General features: G+C 37.2%; 1 protein-coding gene across 1 annotated transcript in view; it reads right to left on the reverse strand.

Moving 5' to 3' along the window:
* Window positions 1-2,141: 2,141 nt before the first annotated feature.
* mrpl39 (mitochondrial ribosomal protein L39) overlaps window positions 2,142-15,652 on the reverse strand; it is a 27,427-nt gene continuing 13,916 nt past the window's right edge. The window contains exons 2-10 of the mRNA XM_016456872.1: window positions 15,149-15,355; window positions 8,835-8,974; window positions 8,650-8,749; window positions 8,496-8,563; window positions 7,118-7,230; window positions 4,205-4,270; window positions 3,635-3,788; window positions 3,368-3,415; window positions 2,142-2,284 (exon numbers count right to left, since the gene is read on the reverse strand). Coding sequence (XP_016312358.1) covers window positions 2,204-2,284; window positions 3,368-3,415; window positions 3,635-3,788; window positions 4,205-4,270; window positions 7,118-7,230; window positions 8,496-8,563; window positions 8,650-8,749; window positions 8,835-8,974; window positions 15,149-15,355 — 977 coding nt within the window. The 3' untranslated portion in view covers window positions 2,142-2,203. The remainder of the gene's footprint in view (window positions 2,285-3,367; window positions 3,416-3,634; window positions 3,789-4,204; window positions 4,271-7,117; window positions 7,231-8,495; window positions 8,564-8,649; window positions 8,750-8,834; window positions 8,975-15,148; window positions 15,356-15,652) is intronic.

Raw genomic sequence — 15,652 nt, forward strand, 5'->3', positions numbered from 1 at the left:
AAAAAGCCATTTTAAAGTGGTTAAGCAAATAATAATAATAATAATAATCGGCAGGGATCCCAGACCAATATAATTAGTGTGCCTCCTCTATTTTAAAACCCACGAGCCGCCACTGCCCCCGATCTACACATTTTGCACGTCTCCCTTATTTTACGCACCTGATTCAGATCATCAACTCGTTAGGGACAGAGCTCTGTGAACTGAACTGATTGTGTCAGATAAGAGAGACATTCAAAATGTGCAGAGAGGGGGTCCCCAGGACCAGGATTAATGAACTATAATACTTGGCGGAATAAAGTGTTGATATTAATATTATACATTAGATTGCTTATAATAAAACAGCAATACAGTCTAAAATCTGACTGGGTGATCCAATGTTTGAAGCCTTTCATATCAGTGACCCTCATAAACATATTAACGCGAGAAAGCTGTGTGCTGTTTGCATTACAGTCTGTGGAAAACAGCTGATGACTGTCATTTCTGGATTTCACAACATTCTTAATACAGCATATCTGTCATAGTTGAGACACTTACAGAAGCACACACACACACACACACACACACACACACACACACAGGTATTCCTATCATAATGGGGTCATTCCATAGGCTTAATGGTTTTTATATTGTACAAACTATATTGTCTATCCACTTACTCTAAACCTAGGCCTACCCCTCACACAAAACGTTCTACATTTTTAGATTTTCAAAAAACCTAATTCTGTATAATTTATAAGCTTGTTTCATTATCCGGACCACACAAAATCTCCCCACAAGGTCACAATTTACTGGTATTACTTGTGGGGACATTGTAAGAAATACCAGGTACACATACACACACACTCACACAACAGCTGGTCAGTACACTTTCACCCCGGGGCCGTAGAGTATCATGTATTCTCCATCACATATGAGAGCAGGACCACAAATCAACACATGCGACTGAATGCGAAGCATTAAACATCTGATCTCACTATCTACGACAAGTTTTCATAATCGAGTTAAGACAGCACAGGTTAATAGGGTAAAATGTTAAATATCACTGTTCTTCTCCAGCTGATTAAACACGGTACATTAAGACAATTGTTTTGTATAAAAAGTTTACTGTAATGTTATGTTTACATTTATATTTAGTCATTTTGCAGACGCTTTTATCCAAAGCGACTTTTAAATATGCAAATGAAGCATTGTTTAATTAAATGTGTAGTAATTTGCATACATTTCTAGCATATAAAGCTGAACAATGGAAAAAGACAGATTCATAATTCTTGTTTGAATTTGTTGACATATTACTGGTTTTTCCAGAGGGCATTTTGGATTTCTCTTTTTAAATAAGTAAATACTGTCAACAGAGAGAAAAACAAATTCAAAGTTTCACCATGTTTTTAGGAATAATATGTTGTATAAATCAGCATGAATTATATATGAACAACCCCTCAGTAAAAGTCTTCAGACTATATATAGGAAATTGAAATGTACAGATGCAAATAGATAAGCTATAATATAAACACTTAAATGTGCATTTTTTATGTTTTCTTTCCACTCGTCTGAAAGAAGACATGTTATGGAGGAAAATAGACCAAAATCTCAAAACTGACCAGTGCATAAAAAAACAAGTTTTGTCTGTTGTGTCTCGCTTTCAAGAGTCTCAACTGGTCAGTTCCTCTGGCATTTAAGCATGCACACAGACAGACACACACACACACACACACACAAACTGCACCTGTCTGTATGCGACAGACACAGCAGCTGCAACAATCCTGACAGTCACAATCACTTTTACAACACTGCCTTTGTCTTTGCCAAAGTGCTGACCACTTATTTTACACACACACACACTAGCTCTTGACCATTTAAGAAAAGTTGCTGAACAGATACAATTTGGTTTTGGTTGAAGATTTGTTATGACTGTTTTATAAAATGAATCTTGTAAAAAGAATATACATATTTTGAATTCATTATGATAGTCAGTAACACAGACTCACATGATCTACTAGCAACCAACTTTGTGATTTCCAGTCATTAATTTGCAGTCATTAATTTGTTGGAAGCAAAAAGAAGGAATCACTGAAATTATTCATGATGTTTTTGTCAGTAATGTGAGACGCTCATTCAAACACAATAAAACAAAAGTAGATTTCTACGTTACAAACATTTTTATTCAATAATATAACACACTCAATGCTGGGTGGGGAGGTGTTGATTACTGCTGAGGGGGTGTGGCAGTGGGCGTGGCTTCTGTTATGAGAGGAGGAGTCACTGTTGGGGATGAGGGAATCTCCACCTGCAAAAGAGAAAATAATCAAATATTAATCATGTGTTGGAATATTAACTGTGCTGTTGTATATAAAGATTAATTGATAGAACCTTCAAAAAATATTAATGAAAATGGTTTAATATAAGTTCATCTATTTGTACATGCATACAACTGGAACACTTTCTGAGTTTGTAAAAATGATAAAATGTGTTGACTGTAATGCACGTTTACACTAATGTACTCAAAATGACGATTTAGACACTTTACAGCTAAAAGAAAAACAAAATTAATTGAATTCAAGTACAGCAATAAATTGAGCTTCACATTTCTGCAGCTCCTTCTAAAACATTTTAAGTATGTGTGTTTTTATTTTTCATTTGTTTGAACAAACTTAGGGATGAGCTGAAACTTTGTTTGTTTGTCTGTTTTTCTATTTTTAAAAATGCCAATGAGGCATTATCTAATTAAATATGCACTAATTTGCATACATTTCCAGCACATAAATCTGAACATTGGATAAAGCCAAGTTCATAATTCTTGTTTGATTTTGTTGACAGAAACAGACAGAAAACAAATACACCCTCACCATGTTTTTAGGATTAAAATGTTGTACAAATCAGTGTGAATGATATATGAACAAACCCCTCAGTAAAAGCCTTTGACTGGAATTTAAAATGTACAGATGCAAACAGTGCAATAAAATAAACATTTAAATGTGTATTTTGCAAAAAATAAATAAATAAAATCCAAATAGGCCAAAATCTCAAAACTGACCAGTGCATGAAAACAGTGTTTTTGCCTGCAGTGTCTTGCCTTCACTTGTTTAACCGAATTATCACACACAAACACATTTCTTACTAGTCTTTCTGCTCTTTTCCGCAGCATCTTCCACACATTATGATGAGCCTAAAAACACAAATAAAACAAGACGTGCACAAAACAGTGCAATAAAATAAACATTTAAATGTGTATTTTGCAAAAAAAAATAAAATAAATTCCAAATAGGCCAAAATCTCAAAACAGGACCAGTGCATGAAAACAGTGTTTTTGCCTGCAGTGTCTTGCCTTCACTTGTTTAACCGAACTATCACACACAAACACATTTCTTACTAGTCTTTCTGCTCTTTTCCGCAGCATCTTCCACACATTATGATGAGCCTAAAAACACAAATAAAACAAGACGTGCACAACTCAGAATCATGAATATACATACTAAAGCACAATGTACTAGACTTAATCTTAGAAACATAAAAATGACAGACTGAACTGCTCTTGTAATTGTCCACAGTGCTACATTTACATGAATTATATGGCAGAATAACCCATTGTAAAGATTAATTTTCTCTCACAATCAGTACAGATGTCAGATGTACGTACAGTGAGGTTGAGGGGCAGCGAGAGCCCCTGAGCCCGCCGCAGGACGCCCCACTCGCACTCTCCCACCTTATGGACAGATGTGACCTCATACTGAGAGCAGAGACCCGTACGAGCCACTAGAGGGCCTCCGCTCACTGTCACATGATCTCCACACCTGAGCAACACACAGAGGAACCATTACAACTGATCTGATAGTGTGTGTGTGTGTTTGCTGGTTTGACCTATTAAATGTCCTCATTATGCGGACATTATAAACATGCTCAACTATTTTTATTTAAAAATGCAGAACATTTTCTGTGAGGGTTATCAAAGTATCATGAGCTTAGAATAAAAACCATTACGCCTATGAAAAGTCCTCTTAATAATAGGAGTGTGAGTGAGAGGGTGTGTGTGTGTGTTCACCTGTATAATGACACCGTCCCATTCTGGCTTTGAGCTGCTCTTTCAATTTTCTGTGAGGGTTATCAAAGTATCATGAGCTTAGAATAAAAACCATCACGCCTATGAAAAGTCCTCTTAATAATAGGAGTGTGAGTGAGAGGGTGTGTGTGTGTGTGTGTGTGTGTTCACCTGTATAATGACACCGTCCCATTCTGGCTTTGAGCTGCTCTTTCTTCAACTTCCTCCTGTTTACACCTGCGCAAACACAATACATACATGATTCATCAGTGATTATTCTAGAGAAAAAATGCTTTCAAAAGCTTTCATTAAAATAACCTTGTTTTTTCCCCCTCAATATTTCATTAACTTTTCAGTCCCTCTGATCAATTAGAGACACTTTTTAAGTAGCCAATCAAATCAACTAAATCAAATCATGCTATTGTTGAATATCTTGATTCAACAATGTGTCACATTAGAGAAGTAAAATGGAGTGAACGCTGGTTTATTACATTCATCTCAACTTCAAACTAGATGAACTCTTACCACAAACAAGAGTTTGTCCAAATAGACAGCAACAGGCCCTTTTATTATTTTTAATTTTTTTTTGGCCTGTTGGACTAAAATAGTCAAGACAACTCTATTCCAAATCACTTTCATACATGAATTCAAATTTCTGGAAAAGTTTTTCAGTATAGTGGACAGATGGACTGATATTTTCATTTTCCAAGACACAACGCATACATAACAGCATGCACAAAGCCCATAGCCGTGTCTGAATTAACCAGAGGGGAACTGTCAATATTTACGATTTTGTAATATTTTTTTAAATGACAAATTTTAAATATTATTTTTAATATAAAGTCATCATTTCTATTTTTAAGCAATTCATAATTTGACAATCACCATCTAACTAAAATAAATACAATTTCTGTGGAAATAAACTCTTCAAATCTGCCTATTCAGTGAATGTGTTACATGACCGACGCCCATTTTCTCCCTATTAGAATGTTTCCGCCGAGCGTTTGCGGCTCTGCGATTGGCGGTCCAGCTGTGAAATTACAGAGCAATAGTAAATCAATGGGAGAGTAATTTCGACTGACAGAAAAATTGACCAATCATATCTTTCCTCTAAATGGGCGGGCCTTATTATCACTAACTTTATGACTAACTTTAAGTTCCGCCCGCTGTGGGATCGATCTATCGAGAAAAAAAACAAAACGCTGATAAACTAACTATTATTCACGTCACGATGGAAGCTGCAAATAACGTAAGTGAGGAGTTTTGCTGTGAGCGCTGTCATGATGTGTTGGCTTACATTAAACACACTTTACATTTGTTGGTTTTGTGCTCAGACCGATGCATTTGTAATGAGGATTTTCATTTGACTTAAATTTAGCTCTGTATTATTTTGGTGATATCAGTCACTCTCGCTGTGCTGTTTTCTTGTTGCATTTCTGAAAGGCGGTCGCACAGCAGACGAGAAGCTTCGCTGCCATGCCGCGTCTAGGGCAACTCAAGTATCGAACACCGGACACGTCCCGTTCAGTTCAAGATGACGGTCCAAAACCTTTAATCTACTCTCCAAACAGGCAAAAGCTCCCTTCAAGAATGATCAAGTGCTGTCAATGAGTTTAAAGTTTGGTGATTGAAAAAACAGAGCAAACGGAATGAGAACGTGGCATCTATTGCAGTCTATATGAAGCACGAGCTTTATTAGAGCCACAGAAAAACGTTTCGTTGAAAAGGGCACAATACATACTCTTCCAGCCAAGGAGGAAGTCATTATGTACATTAACAATAATTTGGGACAAATATAATGCAATTTAATGGAAATTATGTGAGTGGCGCGGCAGGATTTTGAACAGCGCCCAGAGTCGTAGCTGGGATCCGCGGACAGTCGCCGGTGGCGCCTCCGGTGTGCGTACACTCATAGAAAACAATGTGTTCAAATTTTAAAGACGCGGTGCGGCGCTTTGGTGTGTGACCGGATTAAAGCTGGATTAGCCTCTTGTTTCAAAGGTGGAATTGTCAAAGATGATTTTTAGAAGACGACACCGTAAGCTAGACTGGTAGTTTGTTTTTTCCCCCGACGAGGGTAGGGGGAGAGGGCCTAGGTTCAAGAGTCACGGTTCGATACTGGAATGAACTCATTTATACTTGTCCCCTAAATAGAGAGCTATGCAACATTCACTATGTAGTGAACAAGAGGACTAGCACATGTGTCAATTTGTTGTAGAAGGAAGCAGTGTCATTTTAATATTGATACAATATTATAGATTTTATAATATTATAGATTATAGATTTTATTTTTATATTTTCTGCTTTCATGTTAATTTGAGTTAAAATTTAGTAATTATGCTTTGTGCTTGTCATTTTTCTTAAACCTCTATTTAATAGTTTATAGTTTAATAGTTTTTATGCATTTTTATTTCAGTTGTAATTTTAGTACATCAAGTTAAACTAACTGAAAATGAGAAATGTTGCTTCGGAAAATTAAAATAATTTTATGTTTTTTTTTTTTATATTTTATTTCAGTGAACATTTATTTCAAGTGTTACAAGTTACAATTTTTTTTTAATTGTTTTAGTTTACCATAACAACCCTGGAAGGAACTCTCTTTCTATACTGTTTAGTTTCATAGATATACTATTATAGTTTTTATTTAGATTTTGAAATAGATTTTATTTTTTATATTTCTTGTTTTCATTTTAGTTTGAAAGTTTGAGTAATTTTGTTGAACATTTCTGTCATTTTTATTAGTTTTTTAAATATACATAATATATATCTATATAGTTTGTGTTACGCTTTGGTTTTTAGTTTATTTATTTTTAGTTATTTTAGTATTCAACAAACTAAGCAAATATGAGAAATGTTGAGAAATTAGTTTTTTTAATATTTTATTTCAGTTAATGTTTGTTTGATTTCAAGTAATGAGTTTTAGTTAATAATAAATAACCAAATACTGGATGTAGATTTACTGATTATTGTCTCTACACTGTCTGAACAGATCCATATCTGATATTATACTAAATGATTTTCATTTTACAATGTACAAAATACATGTTAAAAGCATTTGAATTGTGTAGTGTGTGTTTCTCGTACCGGCTGTGAGAGAAGATCTCAAGCGCCACAGTCGCTGAAACCTCCAGCGGTTCCCACGGCAGATCCTTATGAATGAGCTGCAGTGCGTCGCGCGTTAAACTGCGCACATTTTCCTGCAACAAAAGAACCAATCGAACTGAACACTGCACACGCTTCAGAGAAGATCAGGATCATCACCAAAGATACTGTCATACTGACACAGCCAGGAGCTCCAATTCACACCCATCTCAGCGTTCAGCACTAAAGACAAGTGTAAACTGAGTGAGGTTGAAAATTAACAGGGGTTTGGACCAAAAATGCCTCTCAATCATTTCTTGTTTTGTATATTCAGAATGTAGACATGAACAAGAGTGCTGTTTTACCTGAATATCAATATGATTGTGAATGTGATGCTTATTTAACTAGTGTATAAAATCAATAAGTTAATACTGAGTGTTAAATTTTAGATACAATATTGTCGATATTGACCATTTCATGTCAAGCAACAAATATTGGAGTTTCGTTACTGATACTGATTTGATCACTAGCATCCATAGTCTTCTTGTTCTAGTTCAGAGGTGCCCAAACTTTATAAAAAAAATTAAAAAAAAGACAAAAATCAAACTTGACTGAGGGCCATAAATATATTTTGCACTATATCCAACTATATTATATTAAAATGAATACGGTTTTATTTTTTAAATCATTAACAAAATTTACATTTTTACATAATTTTTTTATCAAATTCACATTTACATTGAAATTTACATTAAAAAAAACATTAAAACAAAAATATAAATTAGAAATGAACATATTCCTAAATTGCATGCTTTTCCTATTTTTTCCCTCCACTTGTGATATGGCATGGCAGGCCACAGTTTGAGCATCTCTTGATTTTACTGATTAAATTTAATAATGTGGCATAAAACATGACAAATGAAGTTAGAAAGCTGCCCTTATAAAGGTAAAAATGCCCCTGGAAATCAATTTCAGGGAACACATATTGCATCTTAATGAAAAAGCACATTCCTGGTTACATTACTGATACTGGGTTTGAAACATTCCATGATCTAAACACTTAAACCACATTTCAAGCAGTCAAAAATGCATGAGATCACATGCAAAGAACCGCTCACTCTCCTGTCAATCAACCACTTGTAAAGTTTGGATTTATAAAAAATAAACATCTGATTTAAGCTTTCAGAAAAGTGTATTTATACATATGCATGCACAAAAGTGCACTGAACATCTTCAGTATGGCTGACATGTGAAGAACTGATCTGAATGAAGGTATGCCACAGATGTGCACACATTAACATAATTCATCAACATGTAATATGCAGGAGGACACATTTCAGATGCATGTTAACAGCGTCTGAGATGAAGAAGCAGTTCTGACCTCTGTAGGTGTCCAGGAGTCTAAACGAGAGTCCAGAACCAGATCACAACAGAACGCGCCAGCGGTCACTGCAAACACAACAGATGAAGAGTTAACATCATCTGAATATAACTAACAACACACACAGCTGTGAGTAAATCAGGTTCAATTGTACCTGGCACTTCAGGAAGCTTCAGCAGCTCAACGCTGAACTCGTCCTTAAACGCTCTGTCGAGCACATGACCCAGAAGAGCCGCACAGGAGCGCCAGTAAGCCTGAAGCATACATAAATTCATTGTCTCAATGATAACACACAGCATCAGAAATGTTTTATATTAAGCAGCGCAAACACACACTGACCTGGTTGGCTATCTGAGGGTCATCATCTTTGAAGGTGAGAAGGGTGAGGTCACAGGAGTGGGTCAAAGGTCGGTGCATGTGCCACGGCTGTCCGTCCACCAGAGCCAGAGCTGAGCTCTTCACATGCCACTCTGTCAGATCTGACAGACAAGACAAACATCAGAAACTTAAAACAATTTTACTGTGTGACGGGACGCTTGAATATGTATGTATCGTTTATTTGAGACACGCAGGAAGTGAACACTCAAAACAATAATTCAAGAGATTTAATTCATATCGGATTTCACGTATTTTTTGTTGTTCAGATGCAAACAAATACACAGATCTGATTCAGATTCACCAAAAATTCTGCATGATTCTGTCTGTCTGAACAATCGCAATGCATGGTACAGCCACTGTACACAAGTACGCATAAGCAGCACATTCCAGACAACAGCTTCTCACCGGAGCATGCAGTTGTGGAGCTTACTATTATATATAGCATATTAGACAGCACATTGGCCTGGGGAACTGTTGTGTGCAAGTTTAAGTTTCAAGTATAATGACTGTAACCCACAGGATAATAGCTGCAACACAAGTCATACAGGAGCACTGCTGCTGTAAACACCACAAAGATTTTGGTACATAGTAGGGACCAGGATGCACTGAACAATCGAGCTGCCACAACAGAGTGTCGCCGGCGCCATCATCTTCATGACTAGTGGAACCCCACAGCCCAGAAAAAAGGGGGGTCGGGCTTTTCAGCCATCAGTGCACAAGCAGTGACATGAATCATATAGCAGCGACAACTCAAGAAGCAAGTGAAACTAGCCAACCTTGAGCAAGCAGTCTTGAACTGAAAGGACCTGAAAAAACATTTTTTATGAAATATGGCAATTTTGTTCTGCAAAAGCCATTCAGCCACTGAACAAACATCCTGAATAGATATCCCTTTAGACCATGCCCATGACGAGGCATGCCTCTCGTAGAGTGGGCTCACACACCAGTCGGGCCCGTTTTTTTTTTTTACATTCTGTGATTAATAAGCCAGAGCTACCACATCCACAATCCAGTGGGATAGCCTCTGTTTTCGATAAAGGCATTCCCTTGGTGCGGCCGCCATTACATACAAAAAGCTGTTCAGTAGGGCTACTATCAAGATATACCTTGACTTCAATACCAGTTACTGAACGATACTTTTTTTATACCAATTTTTCCGTTTTTTTATACAAAAAAAAAAATCAGTTTTAACAAGCTTATATTACCCCAAATTGAAGTTAAATGAGATATATAGTTTTCAGTTTCCACATCTTTTAGGCTACATTTACACTAGTGTTTTTTCTTTTTAAAATGCATAGCTTAGACAGAAACATCATTTCTATTCATCTTCCAATAATTTACTGATGAGCTGCTGCCAGCCTGTGTTTTCTCTTCCGTGATCACTGTTCTGACTCAGAGGAAGCTCATTCGCTGCTTATATGTCAATTATATTATGCAAGGGGGTCTGAACTCAACAGAATTAGCCATTCAGGTTAGCGATTTATGAACGCCACCGCTGCCATGTTGTCCAAGCGAACGAGAACATGCTTGTGACAGACCTAAGTGTAGAAACACTTAAGAGTAGACTTGTGCCGGTATTCGGTAATGCGATATATCCCGGTAATGAATATGCACGATATTGTTATCGTGGGCACTTCTAAATACCGTGAATAATTATATATTACAAATTATTCAGAATTTTGAATGCATTTTAAGAATACTTTTCTCATCAACTGGTCAAAATGCACAACACCGCTGTATGCTGCTTGAAAGACACGTGCGCACTCTGATGTAAATAAGCGCGGACGAGAAGCACATGGCGGAACATGTGAGAGACGCTCTGGATGAAAGTGCACTTTCACTCTCTGACAGCAGATGGCGCTAAACTGCAGAAATAATAATAATAATAATAATAATAATTCATTTAAATGCAGCCGTTACCCTGGAAACACTGTAAACAAAGCAGCTGCACTACTTTCTGTTTCTGAATAATGTTTAAATGATTTAAACAGCCATTCAGATTTGTATATTTGCTATGATGTTCATCACAGCGCCAAATACTTAAATATTTAGACTTAATAGGCTATTTATTTTCAATCTTTTTTTACATTTTAATCTGGACTACAACAGGCCCTAGATATTGTTTGAAAGTGTTTTGATTCTTTATTGTTCGGTCACACTTTACATTAGGGCTTCATTAGTTAACATGATTTGCTTGCTTGCTTCTTCGCCTTTCGCGTGTTAATAGCACTCCATCTTGTGCTCACACGCTTACCATCAAAGCGATCGGTCATCCAAAACTCAACCACTCCGTTGAAGCTTCGTAACTCTGCAGAACTCATAGTCTTGCCAAATCACACTCTCTCAGAAGAACTTCGAGGCTCCTCCGTAACTCCGCAACCAACCAATCACCACGGAGGGCTCTCCCCAAAGGACACCATACCGACGTCATCTCAGCAACCAATCAAAAGCCGGGACTCCCTCAGGCATCGAGGAAACCCCGTTGCAGCTGCCATCACAAACGCAAGTACAAACAAGGTCTTCTATCCGCTGAAATAGGTGCTGAACCATTTAAGCAGTAAACGTAAGACAAACCTCTGCTTTGTGATTGTCCCAGGGTTGAATTTAAAGCACTCGTACCAAACGAGTGTTAGAACTCAGAAAACTTCATGCAACTCCGTTAACTCATTTCCCTGAATCTTTGTGTGTATGTGTGTGTGTGTATGTGTGTTTTAGCTTAGTGTAATGTAATCTAGAATAGCCAATAAATTCGTGTTTCATTTATAAAGAATCATTGTCTTGTGTCGTGACATTTTAAAGTTAAAACTCTGCCTAGATCTTGTTACCTAGCTCGTAGCTTATAACTTATCAAAGAACGTATTAACCCGTGGCCAGGGAAAATACAAATATACAAATTGTTAAAATATACTGAGGTTAACGTCTCGCTGGACGACCGTTAATAAAGTGTAAATTATCAAATTTGAAATCAAGTTCTAATCAGGTTGACTTCGAATCTTCGGATTCGAGTCCTTTCAAAACCTGAATTAATTAGTAATAATTAATTCCCTAAGAAAAGTAATCAGACATTACAGTAGGCAACACGAGTGTAGGTGCTCATCATAGAAGGGCAACAAGCAGCTGTAACGTCGGCCAATATAGCGGTCAGTGTAAGCAACTGTATGAAGATAGTGGCACAGCCGGCGCTCATCACAGAAAGGCAATGCATGGCGGCAGCGCCAGCATATAGCGGTCAGAGTAAGCAACACTACACATCTGTATGAAAGATAATGGCACAGCCAGTGCTCATCATAGAAGAGTAACACGCTGTGGCCGGCAAATATAGCAGTCAGTGTAGCAACACTACCTACCTGAAAGACAAAGAAGGGCACCGCACGATGGCAGCGCCTGCTTATATAGTTGTCAGTGAAGCAACACTATAAATCTGCATGAAAGACAGCAGCACAGCCAGTGCTTATATAAAGCAACGCACGGCATCAGCGCTGGCATATATAGTGATTAGTGTAAGCAACACTACATACCTGTAAGAAAGACAGCAGCACAGCCGGTGAATATCATAAAGGTAACGCATGGTGGCAGCGCCGGCATGTATATAGTGGTTATTGTAAGCAACACTTACACATCTGTATGAAAGACAGCAGCAGTGTTTATCAAAGAAGGGCAGTGCACAGCGGCAGTGCCGTCGTACATAGCGTTCAGTGTAAACAACACTGCTTTGTACACAACAGCTTGCCACTGGGTCGGTGGTTGTTTATATGATTTAGTAAGTGGCTGAAATAATTTGCGCACTGGCTGGCAAAATTGCACTGAGGCGGGGCATTGTTATGTATCGTGTGAGTGAAGCGCCTTGGCTGTATATTTTGTGCTTTGTACAATACAGAACGCCACTGAGAAGGGGCTGTTTATATCGTAAGCACGTTCAGAGCGCAGTGGGTCAGCGGGAACTGTGCCAGCATATGAGCCCTTTGCTGCAAACCTCACGTTCTGCAATCCATCCCGATGGGTCCCATGCAGATCGAGCAAACCTAAATGATATTTTCAAACCATTCTCCACCGGAACAAGTAAGGGGATCAGTGAAGCGTATTCCATAATCCTCTTTTGGCGATGAATCAACGGCAAAGACTTAAGCATTTATAATGAAGGAGAAAGGTTCTGATGAAATGCCGCTCAGCGCCGCTTATATAGGGCGCTTTACCGTCCCCTTTTTTGCCATTGGCCATTGCAATGCAATGGCGTTAAGCGATTAAGGCTTCAGTATTTGAGGAGAAAGGTGTTTCCCCAAAGCGTCAGCTTATGCTGTACGCAACATCAAGAGACCCTCTCGAAAGGGAACAAAGTGCAGTAAAGGTAAAAAATAAATAAAAAAATGTGCTACAAACCAGCCTGTTTGTGATTATGATAATACATTAAAACAATAAGATATCAAACACCAGTTTGCAACAAGCAGCATACCAAAGTGTTTTTGCACTGGTAAAATCACTGGTAACATTGCACATTCAAGACTGATTTTACATAAAAAAATTTTTTTTTTTTTTTTGATAGTCCACTTTCTACTAACTTTGCAACTACATGTCAACTAGCAGTCATTAGAGTATTAGTAGGCTGTCTGCTTAAAATCTGCTAACACTTTATTTAGTACATTCTACTAACTATAACTTTGCTAGTATATACCAACTTAATGTACTAACCTTAAAGGGGTCATATGATGCTGCTAAAAATAACATTATTTTGTGTATTTGGTGTAATGAAATGTGTTTATGCGGTTTAAAGTTAAAAAAACACATTATTTTCCACATACTGTACATTATTGTTTCTCTTCTTTAACCCCCCGCCTTTTTGAAACGCGTCGATTTTTACAAAGCTCATCGGTCTGAAAAAGCGAGGTGTGCTGTGATTGGCCAGCTATCCAGTGCGTTGTGATTGGCCGAATACCTCAAGCGTGAGACGGAAATGTTACGCCCCTCACCATACTGTTGATGCCGTGTCCCGGCCGGAGTGACGAGACAAAAACATTATATGACCCCTTTAACCTAACAGTCTACTAATACTCTGAAATTTATTTGACATGTAGTTATAAATAAATGAGTTAACTGACATGTAGTTGCAACTTTACTTATAATTAGTACAGTGTCTAAAGTCTAAAGACTATTGAAATAAATAATTTAACCAAAATATAACATTTATACTATCTGACGAAATGGTTAGAAATTAGTTAACCATACATTTTTTGAGTATTATTATGATTGTGCAAAATTACAAATTATATTGACGTTATAAGTAGAGCCCGACCGATATATCGTTTTGCCGATATTATCGGCCAATATGAGCCTGTCGCCGATATATCGGTATCGTATACTGTATTCTATATATAGTACCAGTCAAATGTGTGGACACACGAATGGGAAAGTGTCCAAACTTTTGACTGGTACTGTACTATAATATACACAAAGAATATCGGCCGATATATCGGTATCGGCCTTTTTTTTTACTCCCTAATATCGGTATCGGCCCCAAAAAACCCATATCGGTCGGGCTCTAGTTATAAGAAATATATGAAGCAGATTTTTTTTTTTTTTACTTTCTTTTAGTTTTCTATTCTAGTTTTCAGCCAAAATGTTCATTTTCATTCCTTGAATCATTTCTATTCTCTTTCAAAAACTCCCCAGGCATGTTATTCAAGGACCAAAATGAGCATCTCATCACAGCGTAAATGTACTGAATTATGTACTGGTTTTACTGTCCTTAAAACTTGCTTCTGGCTATAATCCATAATCCATAATAATGCTTTCTCCAGTGGAGAAGTCCATCCCCTGTTGACCTCACACATCAAAATCATATTTGTTTTGAACTGTTTGGGCTTGTAAACGATGCTTGATCTGTGCATATGTCTCTCCTGATTCAGATCAGATGACTTTTTCACTGGAGAAAGCAATATTATGGATTAGCATATTAATTAGCAGCATTTTTAAGCTAAAAACATCTTGATGGATTTGTTTCTTACAAACACAAAGCAGTTTTTTCTTCACAAGAATTTAATTGATGAACTATCTTTATTGTGATGTTTTAATCAGCTGTTTTGACTCTCATTCTGACAGCACCCATTCACTGCAGAGGATTTAATTTAATGCTAAATTTCTCCAAATCTGTTACCATAAAGAAACAAACTCATCTACATCATGGTTGTGGCCTTTGGGTGAGTACATTTCCAGTTAATTTTCATTTTTAGGTAAATTATTAATTGAACAGAAGACGCTCACAGTATCGTTAAGACACTCACGGCGTGTGCAGCTGTACGGCGTCGACAGGCCTCTGTTCATGACCAGCAGGGTCCCCTGTAGGCCGGGCCCCTGTAGCGTCACCTCGATCTTCTCTGTCCGCGGATACAGAGATCTCTGACGTACCTGCTCTTTAGAGAACAGAGCACTGCGATGACTGCACAGTTCTGCCGACGAGAGGCATGCAGCCGCTGCACTAGACGCTAGACCTGCAACACATTTACATTCATTCATTACGAAGATGCCATCAATGATGTCTATGCATTGACTAGTGAAAATTACTGCTTATCACAATTATGTGTTAGTATTATATACTATATTAGTATTACATATATGCAATATTAAATTGTATTCTATTATAATGTATTTTCAAATGTAATTTTCTAATTTTAATGTACTACAGCAAATCAGCATAACTACAGTCAAATAAATACTATCTATCTATCTACCTATATATATATCTGTGTGTGTATATATATATATATATATATATATATATATATATA

This window comes from Sinocyclocheilus anshuiensis, unplaced genomic scaffold, assembly GCF_001515605.1.
Source record: "Sinocyclocheilus anshuiensis isolate Anshui unplaced genomic scaffold, SAMN03320099.WGS_v1.1 scaffold856, whole genome shotgun sequence".
NCBI classification, from domain to species: domain Eukaryota; kingdom Metazoa; phylum Chordata; class Actinopteri; order Cypriniformes; family Cyprinidae; genus Sinocyclocheilus; species Sinocyclocheilus anshuiensis.